General features: G+C 33.9%; 1 protein-coding gene across 2 annotated transcripts in view; it reads left to right on the top strand.

Annotated features, from left to right (window-relative positions):
• Vps13B (vacuolar protein sorting 13B) overlaps positions 1–19,200 on the top strand; it is a 368,739-nt gene that overhangs the window by 271,640 nt on the left and 77,899 nt on the right. For both annotated transcript variants that reach the window (XM_075373949.1, XM_075373942.1), the window contains exons 42-44: positions 582–825; positions 7,466–7,548; positions 10,276–10,454. In XM_075373949.1, the coding sequence (XP_075230064.1) occupies positions 582–825; positions 7,466–7,548; positions 10,276–10,454 (506 nt within the window). The remainder of the gene's footprint in view (positions 1–581; positions 826–7,465; positions 7,549–10,275; positions 10,455–19,200) is intronic.

The raw sequence follows: 19,200 nt of genomic DNA, 5'->3' as shown, positions 1-19,200 counted from the left end.
TTATTCGGTTTTACCAATTTATTTTGCCTCTTTACAAGCCTTTTTTTCTGTAATGAATTTTGCCACAAACTTTTCTCTTCTTACTTGCTCTAAGACCTGTTCATTTTACATTTCATCACCTCACAATTTTTTAATATCTTCCTGCAATACTACATTTATTAGGTCTTAGGTCTAGGTTTTTCTTTCTGTTTTAGCTATCATTCTTGTTTTACTATTAGCAAGTACTACTCACCACACAATTATTTTGAGAATATATTTGTAATAATTAAATCTGTGCTAAACTCTAACCAACTTCTTTGATTTCATCTAAATCATTTCCAATGATGTTATTATAATTTAATGCTGATGCAGTAAATTATCAGTTCATCCTTCATGAACTGATATTCTTCCAGGCATTTCTTGCTTCATTCCTTCATAGCTATTCTTATATTTACTATTTAAAAAGTTTACAATATCCACTAGTAACATTAGGATTCTTATATTTAAATAATTATAGGTGTTTTAAGACATTTTTCACACACTATTTTTTTAAAAATAATGTAGTTATACTCATATTAAAATCATTACTGTATTATTCACAGGTTACTGTATCTGGACAACTAATTGTAAGGAACGCACTAGATTCCACTGTAGAACTGCTTGTATCCAGTGAACGACAGAACAGTTTAGTAGTGCCTCCACAAACTACACCTCCTGGTGTTATACTTTCTCCTCATTTCATTCCATTCCTACGAATTAGATTTCCAGGAATTTCATTTACTTGGTCAGGACTAGTGTCTTTGAAATGGGATGGTTCCTCACAAACAAAAGATTGGCTTGTTAAAAGTAATAAATTGTTTTTTTTATTTTTTATTTATTTAGTGTATTACCTGCTTTACAGTGCTGTGAAATATAACTATAACTAATATATATCTACTAATATTTTATGTGTTAATATATTTCTGATAAATAACTAATATTCCGTGTAATGATTTCAACTGATGAAAGGTTAATTTAGATTTTTGGTAATTTATTAATCTTTAAATTATCATAAAAAATGTATAAATATATACTTATATAATATATATTTGCATATATATGAATATTAATTTTTTTAAATCAGTTTTTTTTAGAATCGTACTCCTCTGTACAATACAAATATATTTATTTTATTAGGTCAACCAAAGTACAGAATAAATAAAGTAGAATGACTTAACCTTTTTCTACTATATATGCAGGAGGTCTTTCACGATTTACTCGCATCATCAGCTGCATTACATATTCATCTCAAATTGCATTACAAACTTCATGAAATATAATAACATCATGCATTTATTTATTTTATTTAAAATTTAAACCTTTAATCTTTTTATTTTAAAGATTTAAAATTTTATTCACTTAAATTAAAAATTAAAACAAGATTTAAAAATATGAAAAAATAATTAAAATTAACATTAAAAATTAAATTGTAAAAATGTAACATGTTCTCCTAACATGTCCTTATCCAGGACAACTCCCAGGTACAGTCAAGTACCTCGGAGTTGCCAAAGGGGATTTTCTTTCGTGAGATTTCCAGATTTCTGGCTGGAGCACGTGTCTTGTATGTGAGCCACGGCTCTACTAGATCCAATTACCTTTGGAGTCTCTCGATCGTGTAGTCTACACTTCTGAGTTCATATTAATATGCCGTGTCATCTGCGTATAAAACTATTTTGAATCCTTCCGACAGCGGCATATCGTTGATGTAGGCCGTGTACAAGAACGGTGAAAGCACTGCTCCTTGGGGGACTCCAGCGGCTATGTGGAGGAGATTGTTCCTCCTACGCGTACAACAAATTGTCGGTCTAGTAAATAAGACTTATCAGTTTGACATAGCAACAAGCGAATCGTCGTATGTGCGAGTTTATATAGCAAGCAGCGATGCCAAACTTTGTCAAAGGCTTTAGCCACATCTAGGAAAATGGCTGCAGTTACTCCCTTTCTATTCAGACCTCCGACAAGATTGTTGATTATTTTAACCAGTTGGAGGGTCGTCGGGTGGCCCTCTCTGAACCCAAAATGCTCAGGCCGTACCTCTTTTCCCAAGTGTCGCCTAAGTCTCTCCAGGAAGATCCTTTTGAATAGCTTTAACAACACTGTTGCTAAGGAGATACCCCTCCACCTGCGCTAAATAGTCTACGAGGAAGGACTCGACCTCGGTTGTGTGGTCGTCGTTTGGTGCGAGAGGGGGGTTTGGAGTAAATTGGTTTTCCAGAGTGTCAGCGAAAACCTCCGCCCTGTCCACCTCCGAATATGCCATAAGGCCTCGTTGCCCCACAACTGGGTGGCGGGGCTTTTTTCTTTCTCATAGTTTTTTGTTCAGCCTGAACACCGAGTAGTGGTTGTCTGAGACCAAGGTGAGGTACTCTTTCCACGAATCCCCTTGATGTTTTGCCAGCAGTTGTTTCACTCTTCCTTTGAATATAAAAAGCCCTTTTATCATCGGGGGCAGGATGATTTGGTATCTCCTTCTTCGTCGGCGCTTCTCTGTGGTAGCGACAGAGATGTGAGGTTGTAGATAATTATGGATATGCCTCGTGGTCTTTTCCATAAAGTTGTTTGAAAGTGCTTCAGTCATTGACGACATAACGCGTTTGACTGTGTCGTCGATTTCCTCCGGTGTGGTCAAGAGTTCAGGATGCACTGGCCTGTAATCTCGTTGGAGATTTTCATAGAATCTTTTCCAAGGTTAGCCGGTTAGCACTACTAACCGGCGTGCTTGTACCCTTTCGTATGGCCTCTTTCCAAGACTCATGCTTAGCATTGAGGTCGCCCATGAGTGTCATGATCCCATCCCAATCTTCTAGCATGGCCTCTAGATCTGCGCCGGGTACTGCTGAGTTTGGTTTATTATAAGCCGAAACCAGCCGATACAACCACATGTACACAAGTCTGCTCCATCACGTTAGTGTGGAGGTCGACCCGTTGTGTATGTGGCATCTGGACTAAAATTGCGGTTCTGCCGCTGGTAGGGCGTTCTGGTCATACTGGCCTAACCGTCATATGTAAAGTAGTTCTGAAAGTCAGTAGTGGTTTGTTTGCGTTCAGACGTGTCTCAGACAACAGTATCACGTCTATTAGTAGATCTTCAGGCGGATGGCAAAGTACTACCATCTTGCCTACTATTGAATTAGTGTTCCACTGTAGCAGTTTGAGTGTTTGCCTAACCATATCTAGATAGTAGGTTCATGAGGCACTCTATTATGGACTGAATAAAGCCCTTCAAAGATTTTGTTTGGAGCAAGTGGGGCAGTGTTGCCAGAATTTCTGTAGGATATCTTTAATTGTCACTCACGACAAGAAATTTGTACCGGAACTTTCCATCAGGGATGCGGTCATGATTTTCTTGCCGCTGGAGGGCAGAGGATCATTGACACTCTTTTCAGTGGGGTGTGGGGCTTCCGGGACCTTGGTTGGTTGTCACAAGCATGACTTGTGACATGCTTGTGCATGGTGGTTTAGCACCCACACTCTTTGTCTTTGCTGGTTGACTGGCTGCTTTCTTTTCTTGCAGAGCAGGCTTGTTTGGCCTTATTGTCTCCACCTTTTCTGTAGCAAGCGCCAGTTCGGGTTTGGGTGGTTTGGGGGTAGGTGATTTCCCTTTTTCCACAGACACCATTAGCGCTGGTAAAACTACCTGCGGCTTGAGGTTTTGTTTTTCCCCCTCCGGTGACTCATGCCCAGCCACATCCATCAGTAACAGCAGACTTTTTCTGGGTGCAAGTTCTGATAAATGGACAACATGCATAATTGCTTTATTTAAAACTATTTTTATTTGATTTTATGCTTTGACGTCATATTTTTACTCAAGTAAACAATTTTTACAATTTAATGTTAATTTTAATTTTGACTAATTTTGTTTTAAATTTTAATTTAACTGAATAAAAGTTTAGATTTTTAAAATAAAAAGATTAAAAGTTTTAATTTTTTAACAATGTATATGAATGCATGATAAGTTATTATATTTTATGAAGTTTGTATGTAATTTGAGATGAATATGAATATGTAATGCAGCTGATGATGCGAGTAAATCGCAAAAGCCGTCCTGCATGTGTAGGGGTATAAGGTAAGTCATTCTACTTTATTTATTCTGTAGTTTGGTTGATCTATTAAAATATAATAAAATAAATATATATATATATATATATATAGAAGAGTTTATCAATTTGGATAACTGAAAAGTACTTCTGCATGGTTAGAAAATTTTTGTATATATTTGTATGTATTTTTTTAAGTATTAAATTTCTTAAGTATATGTTTGCTTAACACATAATACTAAAACTATGTTTTAGTTTCTAATCTTTAAAAAAAATTTGAAACCTGTTTAGATATGCTGTTGTATTTGTGAAGTATGTATTGTAGCAACATTGAATATTCAAATTATTAAATTTAAGACTCTCATAAATACACTTCCAGTTGGCTGGAGGGGAAAAGAAATGATGTAAAAGATAGTATTATTCATATAAATACTTCTATTTAAAATTTTGATTAATAATAACCACGAGAATAGGTTGGAAATTAATCTTCAAAAGAAAAAAAAAATTTCCATCAGTTTTTATTACCCACTTATTATGAACTAAAATGATTTTATGGCAGTCAGTGTGTTCTACAGCAATATTTATCTAACGTACTTGAAAGTCTGGTTATATATATTTTTTTAAATTGTATTTTTTTAATCCTTATTTTACTTTTATTGTTTCAGTATTAAAGATAACACATTAAATAGATTAGATTTCTACAATAAATGTTTTCCTGCAACCCTACAACATAATCTTAAATTCAGAAATTGTACTTCTTGTTTGTTATTTGTTTTAGGAATGTACTATTCTTAATATTTCATTAATATTTTCTAAACCATTTCTCCCTCCCTGTCTTTTCCTTTTACTTTCCTGACATCATAGCTCTTAAAGTAAGCTGCAAGAAGGAAAGTAAAGTAATCATTCAATTGATAGGGTATGCAATTTTTGGATTTATCAACGTTTCATGACCCTCAGACCCCAAAAAAAAGAGAAAAAATTGGGGGATAATGTTTGTGTTGTAGTGGTGACGTGTTTGAAGTTTAGCAACTTTTGACTGGATAAACTATTTTGATGAAACTTGGTATACACTTGTGTATATGGGGCAATTTGTGGTAAAAGTTAATATCTCCAAAGGTTGGGATACATAGTTTCTTTTGAGGTCAATTTTCAAAAGATTTTATGAACATAATCCCTCATTTTATATTAAGCTCAGTATGTGTGAACATGCTTATTTTAGCATTTAAAAAAAGATTTGATCCCAAATTCACACTTTTCAAAAATTGAAAACGTTATATTTTTATTTATTGCATAATTTTTTAACCTAATTTTTTATGTCTATGTCTAAGCATAGTAGTGCAATTGGCCTAAAAAAGTACTTTAGGGGGTAATATTGGATGTGACAAATGTCTATCAACATTTAAAAATATCAATTCTCTGAATTCTTTAAAACGGTTTTTTAATTTATTTAGTAAATTTTTTAATAATAATATTACAATAAAACCTCATCATAATTCACCCCCACCTTCAAAAAAGAAATCTTCAGTAACTTTTAATTGGTTATACATTTTTCAGTGGAATCTTTTTAAAACATAATTCTTTAAAGATGTAAGTAATTTTAATAAAAGAAAAAGGTAAAATTAACTATTTCAAATGTGGTTTAAAACTTCTGATTTATTCTCTTTCCCATATTCCTAATCTTCACTAAGCTTTTATACTCTCTTGAATTTTATGCTTTTTCTTTCCGCATCATCTGGATCTTCACAAAGCTCTTGCACTCGTTGTCAAATAGACTTTTCTTTTTCCACTTGTTCCAAATTTTTACGAAGTTCTTGCATTCTTTTTCAAATTTTATGGCTTTCCTCTTCCCTCATATTCCAGATTGAGTTTCACTGTTCTTGTTGTTTTTCCAGTATATTGTCTAATGAACTGCCATTTAGTTTGAAAAACATTTGTTTGTTTTTGTTAATCAGATCTAGGTTTTTTGAATGATTTCTTCATGTTTAACATTTTCAATTTCATTAATTCATTTCTCCATGGTAAGAACAGTAATAACATTTCCTTATAATAATTTTATTCGTCGTTTTGTTCGTTGTGTGCAGTACTTAGCTTTTATTATCTTCCTTTTTTTTTGTTTAAAATTAGTTTTCCACTATATAAGAGTAAATAACCAACACTACCAAAGAATAACCAGTATATATTTTTCCCAGTATTTTGATCATTTGAATCGTTTCTTTTTTATGTTCTTCGAATAAAAAATTGCTTATTTAGAATTGGTGTGTATATTTGAGTGAAAAAAAAAGTAGTCTAATATCAGAGCTTTGTATCGGTGCTCATGAAATAATATTAAAATATACCATATTGAAATATTTTGAACTGTTGCTATTTTGTCTTAAACTCTTAGTAGTGAAAGGAATGTTGTGTAATTAAATTAATACTCTTGTACAATCGAATCCTTTATGTATATAAAGGATTCTTTTTGTATATAAAGGTATATGGACTTTAATTATTGAGCAAATTGTTATTTACATGTATGAAATTAAAAAAAAAGTAATATATATTAAACACACTGTATTTGAGAAAAACACCTATCTTAGTCCAGAAAAAAGTTTCTTAGATGAACTGTTTCCTATTTAATCTTGTTCATTATCAACAAGTGATTCAGTTTGTTACCAGTTATAACGTATAGGTGTATCTTAAAATGTTTTTATAAATTAACTAGCTGACCTGGCAATGCTTTGCTATGGCTAGATTTGTGTATATATATCAAATTTAGATTAAACGAACACAAATGAATGCTTAATAAAATATTAAAAAACCGAACATTACAGAACATCACAAAATTTAACCTTTCTGTTTTTCCTCTTCCAATCCCTACCCTTTGCCCTCTTTTCCTTTTTCTCTTCTTCCCTTTTTCGCAAAAAAAAAATTCTTTTCACTTATATATATTCTGAATATGAGCTAAATCAGACCATAAATACAATTTTTTGAAATATCTCAACCCCAGTGCCACCTAGCGGATCCACACTAATTCAGAAACCTTCAAGGGCATGCGCACAACTCAAGAAAGTTTCATCACAGTCAGATAAATGATATAGGTCAGATCTCCATTCCTTATGCACTCTTGTAAGTTCATCGATCTAAATTTTAACGTAGCTACTGTAATCTTTATATCAATAATTCATGTGAAGATTTCTCCAAATAATTGGAGAATAATTTGGCAGGTATTGCTTTATGAAATTAGTAATGAATTTACTAATAGAATTACCATTGATTTAAAGAAGTCCAAAGATCAATTTTTTTGTGGTGTTTGGACATTTTAGTTATAAGAAATATATTCTTCTTTTATTTTCTTTAATAATAACAATGATTTTGTCATGAGAAATTACAAAATTCATTATTCACAGAAGAAAAAAAATTTTTTTTTCCAGTTCCACTGCAGGAAAGAGGCGATTTTCGTTGTTTATGGTGTCATATAATATGGGATGGTGAAGATGAATCAGGACAGATTGTTGTATGTTAGCTTTTGTTATTAATAGTAAATACCAAATCAATATTTTTTCACTAATGTTTTGCTCATTCATGATAATGAAAATAGTTTGTTGCTTGTGAGCAGAACTCACTATTGAAGTGTTGACAGTCCTAATATCTAACATCCTAAAGGTGCAATAATCAACTCACTGAAAATTGTGATTACTTTCAAGAATAGAGCAAACATATTGGACAAAACACACAATACATTCTATTGTTACATACATTTTACACATTTTATTGTTTATCTGTACAAGATTGCATTAGTCTTAATAATTTAATATCTTTAATAAACAACAGAATCATTTTTTTTAATAGCTGTATACAAAATAGGTGAAGAAGAATACTTATTAAAGATCTGATGAAGCTAATTCCTTTCTTGATTTTATTGTTAGACAACTGAACTGATAGTTATGTGCTAAAGAAAATCTCTTATGCTTATACCAATGTTACATACTGAAAAATCACGAAATGATGTTAATGGATTTTTTTTAAAGACTGTTATTAATTATAAATAAGTAATAATATTGATAGAGATGCCATTAAACTTCTTTTTTAAAAAAAAAATTGTAGCCAAAATATGAGTTTGATTTATGCGAAGCATATTCATAAAGTTAGGGCCATGGGCTTATATTTAAATACTGGTGGGTCTGAACACAGTTTCACACATGTAAGGTCCATCTATTGGCTTTTTACGAAGCCACTACAGTTGTTGTTTAGATTCAGTTATCGTTTGCCTGCTAGTAAATCCAGATCGAAATGTCTGCGACAATCGTTTCTCCCGCCAATTGTGAAGTGCATCCTGCGATTTGATTTTTGTGTGCAAAAGGATCTTCACCTGCTGAAATTCATTGGGAGTTGTGCCTAGTGTATGGATCTACAGTAATGATTGAAGGAAATGTTAGGCAATGGTGTCAAGACTGAAAATGGCTGCACAAATGTGCATGAAAAAGAGCGGAGTGGCAGGCCCATTATTCAGACTGATAAAAATCATTGAACAAGTTAACCAAAAGCTGTGATGTGATTGGTGATGACAATTAGTACTCTGGCTGATGAATTTCTGCTTGTTAGATGCACCTCTATCTACACAGTTGTGACAGAAAAGCTCTGATATCACAAGTTGTGTGCAAGGTGAGGGGTACCGAAAATGCTCACCGACCAGCACAAAGAGCAAAGAATGTGCAATGGACAAATATTTTTGGACTGCTATTGACAAGATGGAGATGATTTATTTTCCTACAGTGTTACAGGTGACGAGATGTGGATATCCTACACCAACGCAGAATCGAAACAACAATCAATGCAGTGGCATCATTCAAGTTTCTCAAAACCAAAAAAGTTTAAGCAATCTCAATACTAGAGTTGAAAAATGTTGGCTATTGTTTTTTGGGACATAAAGTTCATCATTTTGGTTGATTTCATGGAATGTGGATTAACAGCTGACGTGTACTTGATGAGACGTGTACAGCACGTCTCATCAAACTGAGACGTGCAATCCAAAATCGATGTGAAAACATCGATGATTGATCAGATGTAAACATCTGGTGTAATCCTCCTTCATGACAACGTGCGTCTTTGTCCCACTGCCTTAACCAAGAAGAAGATTCAAGATTTTCATTGGGAACTGTTTAACCACCCTCCACTTCGTCCTGACCTTCCACCTAGCAACTACTTCCTCTTCTTGCATTTGAAAAAGTGGCTTGATGGACAACGGTTTGAAAATGACAAGGAACTCAAGACTGCCATTGTCAACTGGTTCAACCTCCAGGCAGTGAACTTCTATGCAGAGGTGTTAAAGAAACTGGTGCAACATTAAGAAAACTGCTTAGAACTGAATGACGATTATGTACAAAAGTGAAGTAGATATGTAGGAAACTAAAACTGTAAGTAAAAACCTTTTCTTACGCGTTAATTTTTTTAAATGACCAAACAGCCCTTACTTTATAAATATGCCTTGTAACTAAACAGATGAGTTAATCTGGTTGATCTAATAAAATAAATATGCTTAATATTATGTTATTATTTGAAAAATTAACTGAATTTAATTAATCCTTTTTTTAACCTTTTCTTTATCTCATATTTAGTTTTGTTTTTTATTCTTGAACTATTTTATGCTATTTAATTGAAATTTTGTATTGTAGTAGGTGTAAGGTTAAAAGGAACTGAGATTGCTTTTGCAACATTACTGCTTTTAATTTTAAATAAACTTATCATGTTGTACAGATTTTTCTGTATACCAATCATTTTTTTTCTGATCAAATATCACATCAGCCAGTTGAAAATGTCTGAGTAATAAGTACATTACCAAAAAATCTTTAAAAGATATTTATTGTAGCCTGATGTTTATGAAAACCCTTTCATATGGTAATTACTATTATAATATTTTCAAAATCAATAGAAATGTTCATGTTAATTATGATCTAAGGATCTGAACCATGTGTACTACCAGTATTTTTACCTGATAATGTTTTCTTTAGTTATACTTTTTGTGATACTTTTCAAAAACTGCATATTTTTATTTTTGTGGTTTTATAGGCTTTTTTTACACGTATACAGAATCATAGTTAAACATAATTGTTAATTCTAGTGAAAATTAATTGCTCAGTATTTATATATAATGTAATGCCATTTTGAAACTGATATAGTAATTATGATTATTGTATGTTTCTAAGGAATCCTTTATTAATGTAATTTTATTAATATTTTACAGGTTTTATTAAATAATATGTACAGAATAAAATCAGAATTACCATGCAGTGCAACAGTAAAGCTTGAAACACCAGATCTCAATGTCTCAGAGACTATATCAGTGAAAGGCAGAGGAGCTGTACAAGATCTAAACTGCCATGGAACTCCAGATGTATCCCATAAACTTAAATTTCAGCTAGAGTCAGTATATTATATCTAGTAGTGTACACCAATAAAATAATATTATTACTTACATGTAAAAATAAAGGTTTTTATGTTTGGAATGAATTTTAAGCACCATGTTATTAATGCTTGTATACATCATGATTGCTTATGAATCTTCCCTTCTTCACCAAAACTGTCAACTGTGATTGAAAACATTCCATCATTTTGGGTTCTTTTGTGTGTTAAGTGAATAATGTGTATTAATAGGTCTATATATCATTCCTTTTTTATCATTCATTTATCACTCGTAAAAAGGAATGAATTAATTTGAAGTGTTAGGTATGAGGGTAAATCAGATATAAACAGTATTTTATTTTCAAAAAAATTTATTTATTGAAAAATAGAAGGCAAATATAATTTATTTTACTACATATTTCCTGCTTTAGAAATACATTTTTCACAGTGAGAAGGAAGTTTTTTTATCGCAGCAAAATTGAATGAAGCTGGTATAATGCGTCAGGAGCCAATTTCACACAAATCCTCCACGCCCTCATCATCTTCAAATCGTTGCCTCCTTTCTTCCCTAAATAACAAAGGTTTTCCATTCACGTCTGTATTTTCCACATAATATAGTTGAACCCACGACTAACTCTTGTAATCAGAACTTGGTCGTAACAAGCAAAATTCTAGGATTTGTTTGGTTTTCTGTTATTAATGATAAATTAACTTGTTTTTAGCGAGATATTGACGCATTATAAACTTGGTTATTATGAGCATTTTCATTTTTTAAAATACTGTAATTCAAAAAAAGTTAAATAACAGTCATATAATCTCAACTCAATGGAAATTCCATTTCTTCATTTACAATATTATGTAAACATTGTGACATTTTATCTTAGGCTTGTTCAGGTCAGTTCTGAATGGTGAACAAAAGGTTTGTAACAGGATGTTGTACAGTACGTACAATTCAAGTATGTACAGTACAAGTTCCATTACAATATTACAAAGACTGGTAGTTACTCAAGTTTTTCTGTTTGCAAAATTCCAGGAAAGACTTGGGCCAAACAATGATCCGTCAAAACCACCCAAACAGGTTCATTGAACTCTATAGCACATTTTAAACGATTTAAGTAAGTCTGAAGAGGGGTATGGTTAAAGATAAATTTTATTTGTACTATCCCCACTGGTAACTTTTAATAAGAAGAAAATCAAGAAATCCAAGATCTTTTAAGTATGTAAAAAAATTCCTGTCAATTACGTGTCTAATTCTAAAGCATGGATGACTTCAATGATTTTCAAACAAAACATTCATAAATGGGATTTGGAATTGCAAAAAAATAACAGAAAAAGTTTATTATTGATCGATAATTGCCTCCTCAGCCATCACTGCACAACTTAAAAACTATATAAATCTTGTGTTTTTACCACCTAATACCACGGCAAAATTGCAGCCGATGGGTCAGGGGGTTATTAGCAGTTTTAAAGTTCATTACAGGCAGTTAATGTTTTAAAAATTATTGATAATATGGATAAAAAAAAAGAATTCCAAATGGTGGTGTTAGATATTACCAGATTTGTGAAGCGAGCTTGATGTAACGTATCACAAGCTACAATTTGAAACAGTTTCAAAATTCCGGTCTCATTCCACACCATATTTTGACCAAAGATTACCATGATGAAGACGATATACCACTCTCAGAATAGATTTAAACTCTTCACTTGACATAAAAAATCCGTCTTTCAAGAGTACTCAGTAAATGACTATGCAACAGCTGATGACAATGTATATACTACAGAAATTCTGACTAATAAAGACATTATTACTTAGGTAACTCATAGTTGTGCAGGTGATAGTGAAGCTGAAGCTAAAAATGAAGATGAATGTTCTACTCTCCCAGTCGTATCAATGATTGACACTAAAAAAACATTTTAAACAATTAATGGGTTTACTGAGACCAATAATATAAGTGATGATGAATTTGTGGAGTACTTGAATAAACTACAAAACTATTTTGATGATTACAGGTATGAGATTATATCAGACAAAAATAAATGATTATTTTAAGGCTAATTGGTTTATATGTGCAATTAAGTTTTGACGTATTCTATTAGAATGAAGAAAAAAAAGATTAGAATGATTTTGATTTTATTTATTTATTTAGCATATGGCACCAAAACACAACACCAATTATAGTCAAAAATTACAAACAAACATTTAACAAATTAATATAAGCTACTGAATCTGGAGTCGCCATCAGGAGATCTTCAGAAGTCCATTCATAAGCTGCCCTAGGGCAAACTTCTGTGATGTGTTTAACAGTTTGATTTTCACTACACTCGCAAAGGGGCATCAGTGTTCTACCCCATTTATACAGGAAATAGGTGCACCTTCCATGCTGAGTTCATATTCCATTTAGCGTTGACCATGTCTTACGTGGCAAGTCAAAACCCGGCGGCTTTTGAGTAATACATGGTATTCGGTTATTCTGCTTTGTGGTCCATTCTTGACACCAGGCATGAGTTAGGTAAAATCCTGTGGCAGCAATTGCTGTTTTGACAGCTGGCTTTCTAGATCGAAGGCGACCATGATTGGCATCCTCAATGTCCCCATGTATTGGTAGATTTCGATTGTCCATAATCTTCTTGTACTCTCTTATAAGAGCGTTCATATGGCGCACGTTTGGGGTGGTATGTGGCTCAATACTGGGAGCCATTCCACAGGAGTAGACCTAATAATCGTTCTCATAGTGTTATTAAGTTGAGCATCAATTGTATGAACATAAGGGCTGTTAAGCCACACTGATACACAATATTCTGCAGCCAAGAAGACGAGGTTCAGAGCCGATGTGCGCAAAGTAGAAACGATGCTCCCCATGTTGTTCCACAGAACTTATATATAATGTTTCTCACTTTCAATTTCTCTGCAGTTTTCATGATGTGCTCCTTAAATGAAAGTGTTCTATCAAGTGTCACACCTAGGTATTTGGTGTCTTATTGTGAAAGAGCCATATATTCTCGAATAGAATATTAAGCTCCCTGTTAGCAAACTTGTTACTTAGATGGAAGCATGACACCTCTGTTTTACTAGCATTTGGTTGGAGGCACCATCTTCGGAAGTACCATCCCACTTTCTCCAGGTCAGCCATCAGGACTTCCTCCAACTCTTCAAATGATTTACATTTTGTTGTTAGCACCCAGTCATCGGTGTAGCCATACTTTTTAGATCTTGTCCCTGGCATGTCTGCAACATAGAGACATGAAAAGGAGAGGCACAAGTACCGCCCTTGTGGCAGGCCGTTATTGAGTTTTTTTGGTGAGCTTATATCAGATCCCATGACAACTTGGAACATTCTGTCATTCAACATGTTATTAAGGAGGTGAGCTGTTAGTTTGCATGGGATTACACGGAGGACCTTACAAATCATGCCTTCCCTCCAGACAGTATCGTAAGCAGCTGATAAATCAATGATTGCAGCAGAGGTTTTAAGATTTCTTTGGAACCCCGCTTCAATGTACATTGTGAGCGAAAGAACTTGGTCAGTGCAACTTCATTTTGGTCTAAAGCCTGCTTGTTCAGTCAGTATAACATCAAACATTCTCTGACAGAGTCTGTTGTAGATAAGCCTTTCTAGTAATTTATATATCACTGATAGCAATGCTATGCGCCTGTAGCTCTTAGGTAAGTTTGCTGGTTTCCCTGGTTTTAAAATGGCTATTACCTTCGATTGCTTCAACTCTCTGGGTATGCTACCGGTCTGCATTATGTCAGTGAAGAATCTAGCCAGCCAAAGTTTTGCGTATTTTCCGCAGTTTAATAAAAATTCCGGATTGATACCGTCAAATCCTGGAGCGACATCTTTGAGCACCGACTCAGTCTCTTCAAGTGTAAAAGGAAGAGCAAACTCAGTCTCTCCTGCCTCGCTCCTCAAGTTGCTTAGTTCCCATTTTATCTCAATTGTGTGTGCCCTGTCTTGTTGCCACTATGTGGGACATTTCGGTGTTTGGGGAGACATTTGCTTTTGTCTCTGAATAGGAGATCCGCTTCCTAATTTTCTTAGCAGAGTCCATGCATGACGACTCGACCATTTCTGTCGTCTCACAGCATCAAGGCTATGAAGAAGCTTGTCTGCCACCTCTTGATCGCCCATCTCAAGGAAGCTTCAGTAGAGAACTTCGCTGTTTTGGGACCACCCTGGGGTATATTCTCTGCAAAACCATGTAGGGATGCACTTCTTAGCAGTACTTGTTACTGCTCCAATAAATTTGCTACAGTTTTTGCTGAATGGTGGTATCCAGCCTAGGCATTCATCCAGATCCCTAGCAAAATGTTCTAAATTAGTCTTTTTGAAGTTCCATCTAGGGCGGGGTACAGAAGTCACAAGTGAAATTTGACTACCTGCATCTATAATAACTGGACAGTGCCGGCTGTGGGGAAAGTCGAAAAGAATAACTAGCAGCAGCCGACTTTTGCTGTCAGTTGAGGTGAAACATAGATCCGGCTTAATACTCCCGCCTCCAAGCCGTTGATTTAAAACTAAATCCGTCTTTAGCATCAAAGACAAGACTAAGATTCTCATCCTCAGCCCATCTCACCAGAAACTCACCGTTTGCATTACAATCCTTATATTTCCACTGCTTGTGGTGGCTATTAAAATCACTCAAGTAGACTGTAGGATGAGGTTGTATTTGGATTACTGAAGTTGGCCATGAGACAGCTGGTGGTTTATAGATATTGGACACTGTTATACTTCCAATTTTAACTACAACATTATGAATTTCATTGCCCGTGGAGGGGGAGATGAGAGTAGCGTTTTCTATATCGCATCTAACATAAGTAGTAACGCCGTATGCATCATGGTATGTGGCACCAAGTAATTTATATCCAGGTATTTTGCCTCTTTTCTGCAATTGTTCCTCAGTGTTACAATGTGTTTCCTGGATTGCCACCAGATCAATATTGTAATTCTTCAGTAGTTTCGATAAATACTGGCTCTTAGAATAACTTATGCCTTCCACATTTATGTGGCAAATTCGGACGGAAGGTCCAAGATTTCTTGTTGGCAAGTGCTGAAAAGGACTGTTGGGTATATCTAGCGACATGGCCTGCAGTCGTAATGCTGTAGGCTTGTGTCTGCATGGTCAGGAGAACCTATCTTCTTGGTTTGTCTGACTACCAGTATCTGTCAGCTCATTTAGCATTACCCAGGATACACCATGTGGAGGTGAACTAGCTTTACACCCCATTAGAATGATTTTTTTAGAATTAATAAATATAGTTTGTACATAAAAATGTATGACATAAACTTTTTGTGGTGTTTATTTGTTACTTTACTTGATGATTTTGGTAAATTTTACTGCACAACCATTACCATTTTTTTTTTTTTTTACTCATTCATTGAACGCTAACAATTTTGATTAAAAGCAAGATATATTAGCTTGTTAAAATTGTATTACACCTAAATTTTATTAGTTAGTTTATAATACAAAAAACATTGATATTTTATTTTAAAACCGCTTCTTCTTATGAATAGAGTATATTTTTTGTATTATAATAGAAAATGATAGTGTAAAAATTTACGGTTACGAGGTGGCAACTTGGAAGTATCAAGCACTCGGCTGTAACGAGCATATTTGATCAACCCCTTGAATCTCGTTGTAACCAATTTTTACTGTACTTGGAAAAGTTATGAAAATGAACACCACAGTATCCGCAATCTAGTATTCAAATCTGTATAAAAGTAACTGCCTTTACTAGTATTTGAACGTTGGAACTCTTGAGTTTGAAATCAGCCGATTTGCTAAGATGTGTTCATCACTAGACCAACTCGGTGACTACTGACCTTGTGATCCTTTTGTGTAAAGTGATTGTGAGAATAGTGAACCAGAGGCTTATCTGGTATTTAGAGAAGCACACACTGATATATATATCTCCAGAACAATGTGGATTCCGTCAAGGAGGAACTCCCATTGATCATTTGGTATCACTGGAAACAGCTATCCAAAATGCTTTTCTGTTCTGTCAGCAACTTTTCACTATTTTATTTGACATCAGGCAGACATATAATATAGCCTGGTGACAAGATATTCTAAATACTTTTAAAGAATGGGGAGTCGTGGACAATATGCTTGCCTTTGTTTGGGGTTTCCTAAATATCCATTCATTCTGTGTTGAGTAGCATCTCACCTTGGAAAATGGAGTGCCCTCAGGGAAGTGTATTAAGTGCCACCAAATTTAATATAGCCATAAACAGTATTACTGAATGTGTGCAACCACCTGTTTCATATTCTCTGTTTGTTGATGAGTTTGCTATATATATATTTTTATATATATTTATATATCACGACTCATTCAACAGCCACAGCTGAGAGATACAGAAGACTATATCTTGTCTTAAAACTTGGTCCATAGTCGCCGGCTTCATGTTCGCACCTGAGAAAACAAAATGTTTTCTTTTCTCATCTAATATAAAACAAAACAAAGTCTTTTCTCATCTATGAGATCCTTTCACTCCACAAGTCCTTCTCAATGGAGAGCCTGTTGCTATCTCTACTGATATTAAATTTCTAGCTTTACTTTTCAACAGTCGTCTTACTTGGTCCAAGCACATTAAACACTTAAAGGAAAGATGTTTAAAAATTCTAGATATGCTACAAGTCCTTAGCAACACCAAGTGGGGAGTTGGCTGATAATATATGTTATGTTTTTATTATTCTTTAGTCTGCTTCTGTTTAGATTATGGTTGTATGGTTTAGTCTTCAGCGTGTCATTATGCCTAAGATGCTGGACACTGTACACCACTTTTTCTTTGGCTTGCCACTGGTGCTTTTAGATCAAGCCCTGTCGTTAGAAGTAGTTATCTTTTATATAACGGGTGTTCAAAAAGTGATATAACCTTATGGGAAAATGAATAGTTGTTGAAAGTGGTCTTATAATTGTTATAATATTGTTATTATAGTGTTATCACATTGTTATTATAGTGTTATCACATAATTGAATACCACATTGCATGCTTTTAAACACTTGTTGTAATGTTTGTTGAGGAATTGCAGTGGCACATTTTCAGTTTCGCTCAGCAGTTCGGGAATAGTGTGAGGATGAGTTTTGAAAGCAGCATCTTTGAGGTTGAGGTATTCCCACAAGAGAAAGTCAGGAAGGGATTAATCAAAAGACTGAGGGGGCCACAACCTTTTTGAAATCACTTGTCATGAAAACACTGATCCAAGAAAGTCATAGTGTTGTTGGCCATATGAAGCGTAGAATTGTACTGCTGAAACCATGTGTACTCTAGTTAGTCTCTAGGTATAGGGTTTACAAATGTTTGCACCATCTGTATGAAGCACTCACTGTTCACTGTGCCCTGAAAGAATGTCATGAAGATTTGCCTACATGATATTGCACATCATGCATCTACTTTTAGTCTGCGGAGAGGAGATTCATACAGCTCCTGTGGATTTTCTGTACACCAAATGTGTGAATTCTGTTCATTTATGTGTCCGTCCAGGTGGAAACATGCCTCATCAGACCAAACCAATCATTGAAGTCTTCCCCATTTGGCATTACAGATAACATGAACCACTCAGAGAAAGCTAGACATTTTCCATTCTGCTGGTAATAACTCATGAGCAAGATAGATTCATCTCTAAACACTTGTGCATGCCGTATGATAACTACCAATAGAGAGAACATACTGGCTAGATAGGCGTCGCAGACTTCTTCAGACTAATACAATATGCAGCTTGCATGTCAATCAACTTTTCTGGTGTTAGCACTTTCAGTCAACCACTTTTATCTGGATCTGCCACATTCCCTGTCTCTTGGAACTTGTCCTACTGACGCTTGATGGAGGACTTGTTTGGTGCATCCATACCATATTTTTCTGTGAAGGCATTCCGGGTCTGAGCATAACTGGCACATCTCATGTACTGGGAAACAATGAATATTCTGTGCTGCATTGTTTGCAGCACACAAAATTTATATAACCTTATGTAGGGAAACATTCTTCCAAAAGGCAGCATCACCTTTTCAACACCTGATATTTATTTTTCTATTTCTTTAAATATCTTTTCTTATTCAGTTCTGCTGATGAGGTTAGTATGCAAATATGCATTATTGTAATAGGCTTACTCTTTGAATTTGTTCTGACTAAAATAATTTTTTTTGCATTATTGCTTACAGAAAACATTGTTTACCACTAAGTAAACAATATTTACTCATATATTACTCCTATTCCAGTGCCTCCACATTTTGACTTTTTGTCAATTATTTACTTAAAAAATCTTTTTCATATTTATTTCATTTTTATATGTTTCTAGATATTTTAAGAAAAGTTTTTATTTATTTAAATGCATTACTTGCTAAACTTCAGTTAGCAGTTGAACATATAGTTTAAATGAATTTATTTTTTCATCGTGACTTTTTATTTAAAAATCTTTTCTAAGTTTATAATTTCTTTATAAAGAGTTTTATTACCGTGGAAAAAATCACTTTGATACAATGAATTCGGAAAAGATGCTAATATTTAACATCATCAAAATAATAGTTGAAACAACCTGAAATTTGATTAGATGAAGATAAAAGTCCATATTTTAATTGATTTTTTTGTTGTTTTATTGAAGTTTTGGAATTTGATAATTACGTATCCCCAGCAGAAGGTAAAAATTATTTTTTTTTTTACAAATGTAAACAATTCAAGACGTGTTTTTAAATTAAGACTTGTTTTGAAATAAAAACAAAACGAAAAATATGAACAAACTTTATTACACATATTTATTTACTACTTTT

The sequence above is a fragment of the Lycorma delicatula genome, chromosome 1 (genome assembly GCF_047948215.1).
Source record: "Lycorma delicatula isolate Av1 chromosome 1, ASM4794821v1, whole genome shotgun sequence".
Taxonomy (NCBI): domain Eukaryota; kingdom Metazoa; phylum Arthropoda; class Insecta; order Hemiptera; family Fulgoridae; genus Lycorma; species Lycorma delicatula.
The sequence above is the reverse complement of the archived record's forward strand: the minus strand, read 5'-3'. Positions and strand labels throughout refer to the sequence as shown.